This window comes from Arachis ipaensis, chromosome B08 (genome assembly GCF_000816755.2).
Source record: "Arachis ipaensis cultivar K30076 chromosome B08, Araip1.1, whole genome shotgun sequence".
NCBI classification, from domain to species: Eukaryota; Viridiplantae; Streptophyta; class Magnoliopsida; order Fabales; family Fabaceae; genus Arachis; species Arachis ipaensis.
Window position 1 is genome coordinate 116,842,761 of NC_029792.2, and position 7,981 is coordinate 116,850,741.

The following is a 7,981-nucleotide window of genomic DNA, read 5'->3' on the forward strand; positions in this document are numbered from 1 at the left end:
ATAAAGATACTTCTATTAAATACAGCTATAAAAAAGACATTTTTATTAGACATATCCACAAACACACTTTCATAAAACACAATTATAAATAAGAATTGGCAGAAGTTGGCAGATATGTTGTTGGTAACGTAGCGGAACCGTAACGAGAAAAATCATTAAGACATGGGCCAAAAGAAACAAAAGCCCAAAAAGTACTATGATCTTAACTAATTCTGGTTATAGAAAACTTGATGGTTAGCAAACTTAATTCCTCGCCGATAACTGTGTGCAAAGGCTGCATAAAAGCTACGTCCGTGGGGTGAAAACAATGCAAAACGTAATAATATGTCATTGATAAATGTGCAGGTTTTGTCCTACTCTCACATACTTGTCACGATCTAGCATTGACTACATGTGCAAGAATTTTTTTTTTTTTGGGTGAATTCTACATGTGTAAGATAATTTCCTACTTCCTACCAAGGTTGCGAGAATCGGACCGGTTAATAAACCGGTGACTGGTTTAATAGTTTATTGGTTCGATCGGAGTTCAATTGGAGTTTAACCGGAATTCAACCGGTTTAATTAAATATTAAATAAAAGGCAGTGAAGGAGGCTCGGCGTTCTCTAGTAAGCTGCATAACCTACAGTCAATAGTGAAAAAAACCAGTTATGTGGCCACTTCTTAGAAAAATTATGTGTGTCCTTATTCATTATCATCTCAAAATGACAATATCTTGTATCAGCTTCTTACCTTTTGTTCTAGAACCACCAAATCCTTCTTTAATTTTGAGATCGTCGAATTCTTCCTACGTATGATGTCTTCTAGTTCAGTAGCCCTCTGTTTTAAACAATATCATAAGTGATTAGTAAACCAGACAAAAGGAGAATTTGAATGCAATGTGAATGAGTATTATCACCTTGTAATTAGCAGTCTCAGAGGATTTCATGAAGCAGCAAACAAATTCATAAAGCCAGCAAACAAATTCATGAAAAAATAACCTCAGAATCATGAAGCCAGCAAACAAACAAATAATGAAGCCAGTAAACAAAATCATGAACAGAGAACAAATAAATCAAGCACAGAAAATCAAAATCAGAAGAAAGCAACAAAATCAATTTTACCATACCACCATCAACAATTCAGATTCAATGAAAATCAGCAACCAAAATTAACAACTCAATCAGAAAAACCAACATAAAGCCATAAACAACTCAGAATTAACATAAACAACTCAGAATCAGAAAAAATTCTAGCATTAACAATGTTCATCAACAACACAAAATCGGAAATATCAATGGCCAACAACTCAAAAATCAGAATAAATAAAATTAACAAAATAACCAAAAATAAATTGAGGCAGTAGTGCTTACCGGCGGCGAGGGAGGAAAGAAGGTGACGGCGCGGTGAATACTCCACAGCCGAGCAGAGAGACACGTCACAGTGAGAAAGAGAGAGACAGAGAGAGCTCGAAGCCTCGAATAGAGAGAGAACTCGAAGAGAGAGATGGGCACCAACAAATCGAGCACAGACGACAATGAAGAAGCCCTTCGCGGCGGCGTCACCAACAATTCCAAACAAGCACTCGACGTTGAGGAGAAGAGGATCGAGAAGCGAGCAGACCTTCCACGAGCGAAGACGGCACCCAAGTCTGTCTCTGCCAGCGGCGACAACACCGTCTATCGGAAAAGAAGAGCTCGGCGATGGGATGGGGTTGGGTTCCTACCGCCGTTAGGGTTTGAGTTTGCCCAGTGAGAGAGAGAAAGAGAGAAAGGGGCAGGGGTGGGTGAGGGCCTGAGGGGTTCTGAACGTTTTTTTTTTAACAATATATATATCACTGAACCGAAAAAAATCGAACGATTTTGGCGGTTCACCGATTAACCGTCAATTTGACCGATTTTTAAGTCGGTTTTTTATAAGACGGTTTTTCACAGTAATCGAACCGAACAAATGATCGATTTTCGGTTAATCCGGTCGAACCGGCCGATCCGGTTCGATTTTCAGAACAATGCTTCCTACACCAAAATATGAACCTAATTTTGATTCATCTGAAGTTTATATAGTGTATAAGTAACTAGCTAACGACAACCTACACTTGCAAGCCAACTAACTCTTAATCGGTAATATTAAGGACATAATAAAAAATTAATTCAAACGGTTTAAATTTATTTAATTTAATATTTATTACTTTTAATAATTAATTAATATTAAATAAAATAAATTGAAATAATTTGAATTTTTTAAATATTATTGATAAAAAACAATTTATAAAGCAATTGAGCACCCAATTTACTGATCAAATTTCTAGTATTTTGTTTAAGTCCGAAATCACGTATTCAACTTTTTTGCTTCCTTACTACACTTGATTTTTTTTTTCTTTAGAAAAAGTTTACAAGAGTTGTAAGTATTTATAATTAAAGAGAATTTATATTCTTTTGATTGTTATACTACATAAAAAGACCATACATTATTTTTAATATGGATATGAAAATGGGGATTTTGATTAAATATTGATATTTGAAGTGTACTACAGTATTGTGAATGTGCAGAAAATATCGATACAATATGCAGGGGGCGTGTGGCTGCAGTTTGACACGTGTTGGCCAAAATGTTGACACATGTCCAATATACACTCTTTGTGTGTTGGCAGAATATTGTCATGTGTCTAACACACACCCTGTGAGTTGACTCTCACTACAAGAAAAGAGGCCGTCGTCACATTTTTCTCTTGCCACGCTTTAAAAACATGGCCAAAAGGATCAACGACTATGCTTTTATGAGAGTGGCGATTGATTAGAGAAGCTACGCTTTTTCGTGTCACATTTCAAAAGTGTGGCCGAAAGGGATCAATTGCCACACTTTTATGTGGGTGACGATAGATTAGTGATTTGGCTTCAAAAGCGTTGCAATAGAGGGAAATATGTACTCCTTTAATGCGTGACTAGTTTCTTTTCCTACATTCACATTTTTAAAGCGTGCTCATATCTTCTAATTATTTGACACCCTAAAAAAGCAAGGCAATAAGCTTCCATTTGAAATTTAATTTTCTACCAATGTTTTCCTCCAACACTTAAGTTTTTTTTTTTTCAAAACACATCACTCAAAACAGCCCTCACTGAGAAGTGAGAACCCTAAACCCTCAAACCCTATTCATTACTCTTTAAGAACCCTAGCTAAACCCTAAGAACCCTATCTCGTATCCCTCTCTCAGCTCGCAACCCTCTATCAGCTCGTAGACCTCCTCATCATTGAGAACTCATTTTCATCTCTCAGCTCGCAACCATCTATCCCTCTCTCGCAATCCTCGTTTCTCGCAACCCTCGTTAACTTCAATAAGTGCTGCCTCTATCGGCGCACCCTCCATCGACGTGCCTTCTGTCGGCGCTCACTGTCGCTCGTAAGGCCTCCCTCGGTGCTCACTCTCTCTCACGCGAACCCTACCTCTGTCGATGCTGACTCTCTCTTGCTCCTCCTTCAGTCGTCGTTGCCTCTCCCTCAATCAGTGCTCAACCATCACCATAACACAAGAAGGTACGAATTTATTCCCTCGCTGTTTCTCTGTTTCAATGTATGTAAATTTGTTTGTTGTGGTCATAATTCTGTCACCTTCTGAGATTCCCCTTTCTCTATTTCAGTTACAGGAAATTTTTTGGCTTTAACTATTGGTGCAGGTAGGGGTGAACGCGGATCGGATCAGATATAGCCAAAATCTCGATCCGATCCGCACTAAAATCATCGGATCCGATCCAATATCCGCAATTTTTAAGCTTGGATATGATCCGATCTAATCTGCACGTTTGTGGATCGGATTGGATATCGGATATATCCACAAAGCATAAAAGTATTTTTAAAAGCTTATTTTATTAAAAAATATCAATAAAATTCTCTTTTCTATTATTTTTAACATGTTTACTTTTAAAATAATATTAAAGATATTTTTTTTAAATAATAAAAATAAAATAATACAATATATGAATAATAATTATTAACTAAAACATACAAACAAGTAAATATAATACTAAACATATATATATTTATTTATTTTTTAATTATTATAGTGCGGATCCGCGGATCGGATACGCGGATGTAGAGCAGATATCCGCGATCCGATCAATTTGCAGATCGGATCGTATCCGCAATTTTCGGATCGGATGCGTATATTTACCGCGGATCTGCGGATACGAGCCGATCCATGAACACCCCAATTTTTTAGTGTATTCATTAACCAACTCATTACACAATTGATGAAATGTATCAACATGCTTGAAATATTCTGTTGGATCTGGATACATTTTTTTAAAATTGAAACTCAACCCCAACCATCTTGTACCTAGGATCTAAAACAGCAGCAACACCCATAAGGCCATGAATTTCATCCCAATACTTTTCAAATTTTTTCTTCATTCTAGATGCCATATTAGCAATTAGTGGATTAGTAGAAATTTTTTATTCATTCAATGACACGCACTTTTATTTCGGGTCAGATTCAGATAAACACCGCGGATATATGGATCCGATCCGATCCGATCCATGAATACTCTAGGTGGAGGAGTGAGAAATTGGACTGCTAACCCCAAAATTTTAGATGAGTTTCACCAACTCACTGCTTTAGGCAGTTTAGGAGCTGGGATCATTGCTCTTAAATATCCTAGAATATTGTATTGTTGTTTCACAAATGTGGAAGAAATTCTCCATACTGGAACTAGTGCTTCAGCTCCTGGAATATGGCTCCTGACTCAATTGGCAACTGCTAAGGTTATTGCAACAACTCTTTGCAAGGGCTCTGGGCTAGGTGGTCTTTATGTGCCAACTTTAATGATTGGTTCTATAGTTGGTGCTGCATTTGGAGGCGTTGGGGTAGAATTTATCAATTCAGCAATCCCTGGAAATGCTGTTGTGGCCCAACCCTAGGCATTTGCTCTTGTAAGTTGATGTTATTATGCAGTAACTATATATATTGTATAAATGTCACTGCTGACATCAAGCTTTGTTGATGTAAGCTCATATAATTACAAGTTATTTTTTATTTCTATCACAGGTTGGAATGGCTGCTACATTAGCATCTGTCTATTCTGTCCCTTCAATTTCAGTTCTACTGCTGTTTGAACTGACCAAAGATTATATATTACTTCTTCCTCTCATGGTAACTATTCAATAAAATGCTTACCCAAAATTACATGATAGTGATAATAAATTGCTTACTTAGTTTATATGTGCAGTTTTCTGCTGTTCTCCTATTCTTAAGTTTAACAAAATGAAAAATTTGCAAACTGCATTCTTTTACCTCGATTGAACTAGAGAAGATGTTTGGTATATTCCTACATGCTGATTTTCTCATTTTTTGTTTCCCTGTATCTTATGTTAAAGCAAGGCAAAAGAAAATTGTTTTGCTCCTTTAAAGTGTGCGGCCGTTAATTACTATGCCATTTACAGAAAGACAGTAGGCGAGTATTGTTCAACACATTTTTTGTCTAAGAAAATAGTACTTACTTTCTCATCATAGAGCAATGTGCTATTTGACAATTTTCCAAATATTGATTAACTAGACAGTTTTTTGGAACAGAGATCTGAGATATAATGATCTTATGGGGTCATTCACTGCCACATTTAAAGTCAATGTATGTTTTAGATTTTGCATTGTATTTCATCTTATATATTAAAATGTTGCTTCAAATTTTCCAATCACTGTAAGTATGTTTGGGCATACTCCATTATCTTGTATTCTATTATTACTTTTCAGATATTATGCCTGCAATGATCGCATGAACCATAAGCTTTCAGGAAACTTGAACATTTCAATCAATACAAAGTAAGAAGTATCTTCCTAAACAGGAAAAAAAGAGTAGTTTTGAGACAAAGGAAATAAAATTCTAAGTGTGCTTCATTGATGTTTCAGTAATGGAAGTTGTCAGAAAGGGAATGATTTTCCACAAGTAGCAATTATTTCAGCCGTTGCATGTGGCTCTTTCTTGATTGCTATGGCTGTTGGAACAATTTTAATTTATCCTTATAAATAGAGACTAGATCCATTGGAAGCATTTGGAAGAAAAAGCAACCCAATTATAACAAGTACGCATTAATAATTCTCATATCCTCTAATGTTTGGAGTTCTTGGTCGTTTTGCATTATATCCAAAATCAAAGGAATAAACCACCATTTGTACCCGTGAATTTTGTGAACACCAACAAAGTACCCATAAAAAAAGAAAACTAACGTTGTACCCATGAAAGATAGGTTCCGTATGATAAAAGTAACCAAACCCTAATTTTTTGTTGACTTTTTAATAAAATTCTCAAATTACCCCCTTCTTTATTTTCTTTCCCAAATTTTCACAATCCTCACTACTGCTATTAGCACCTTCCTGATTACCACAGCCTTTCCTCCCCCTCTTCATTGCCTCCACTCACCGCCACCGCCACCGCCACCAGAGCACTTCGTAGGAACTAGAAGCTCGACACGTTCTACTACGCGGAGCTCGCCAGAGTCAGCATCGGTGGATACAAGATCTTTGTTTCACCGGTGACATTTGTAATGGACCAGTCCGATAGTGGAGGGATCACTATGGACTGTGGAATCATCGTGACTCGGCTTTAGACTAAGGCGTACAACTCGGTTCGCGATGCATTTAGAAGCATGATTCGGAACCTACGTACTACGAACGGGTTTGCGCTCTTCGACACGTTCCTACCACCACCACCATGATCACTAGGTTGGTAGGCCGGATGATACAGATTTTTGCAAAATCACAACTCGGCAACTGCACCGAATCGTATCAAGTAATATCACGATGAGTAAGTTATTGTTCCCACGAGGATTAAAGGACTAAGCAACAATAATTACTTGATTATTCTAATTAGACAAATCAAGAAGCAGAGGAATGAATGAGGAATTATAGCGAATGTGTAAACAGAGGCAATAAAAGTAGCAAATAGTGAATGTGAAGACAATGATGGTGAGAATATTAAGGTTTCAGAGATGTTCACTCCCTAGGAAAATAATCATTATGTTCATTTATTTGAGGCATGTAGAGATCAATCACGACAAATCATAAATAATCAAATTCTGATTCCTTGGTAATTCAATTTCTCTTTAACCTAATTAATTGCTAATTCCTTAGTCAATTATTTAAGAAAAGAGGTAAGCACAAATCTGATTTAGTTTCAAATAAGATTCAAGGATAGTCCTTAGGTTGAATTATATATCACTTAACCAAACTATTCCTAAACAATTGAAACTTACATGAAAGAATGATTTTCAAAAGTTTTTTAATCCAAATTTTATGTCACTTATTCAAACTAGAGCAAATAAAAATCATAAAGTGTCACACACTCTTTGAAATACTCTTCCTAGTTAAATCAAAAAGTCATGAGAAAGAGTTTTCAAGCTAATTCTAATATTACTTCTTCCAAAACAATATTAGAATTCCAAATGGAGTCAGAATATTTTCCAACAATTCTAAATCTTTAGGGATGAAGAATGAGAACTCAATCATGAATAAATACAAACATAAATCTTGAATAAAGTAAAACACTTAGATTAATAATCTATAAAAAAATGAACAGAGCTCCTAACCTTAACAGAGGAGATTAGTTACTCATGGTAGAACGAAAATAGAATCCTAAATTGTGGTGTAGTGTGTTCCGTGATGTCCTGGACTAAGTCCTTGGATTTATTTAAAACCTGAACAATAACCTAGAATTTAAATTCAAATTAAATCCAAACAGAATCAAATCTAATTCAAATCAAATCTTTTCTTAATGATTCTTAACTAATTAGTGATCTTCCTTGTAATTGAGATTCAAAGTTTGGTGATTCAATTATTCAACATCATAGGCTTGGAGTGGTAATTGGATTTGTCAACTTGGACGTGTGGCACACCCATCTTTGGCGTATTGCACGTCATCAAAATTTTAGCCCTGGGAGCATGCAACCTTGGCGTGTTGCACACCAACTTCTAGCTTGGAGGAACCTTTGAAGGCGTGTAAGAATGACACGCCCCTTATG

General features: G+C 36.2%; 1 protein-coding gene and 1 long non-coding RNA gene across 2 annotated transcripts; one reads left to right on the forward strand and one right to left on the reverse strand.

Annotated features, from left to right (window-relative positions):
- On the reverse strand, positions 525-2,638 carry LOC110265358. The gene is made up of 5 exons (XM_021108321.1): positions 2,540-2,638; positions 1,351-1,699; positions 897-919; positions 731-817; positions 525-620 (listed from the first exon to the last, which is right to left on the reverse strand). Exons 1-5 carry the CDS (start codon positions 2,636-2,638, stop codon positions 558-560), a joined length of 621 nt encoding a protein of 206 aa, XP_020963980.1. The 3' UTR covers positions 525-557.
- On the forward strand, positions 4,457-6,189 carry LOC110265732. Its single transcript, XR_002351985.1, has 4 exons — positions 4,457-4,900; positions 5,016-5,595; positions 5,718-5,786; positions 5,874-6,189. It is a non-coding gene; the product is annotated as an uncharacterized LOC110265732 (long non-coding RNA).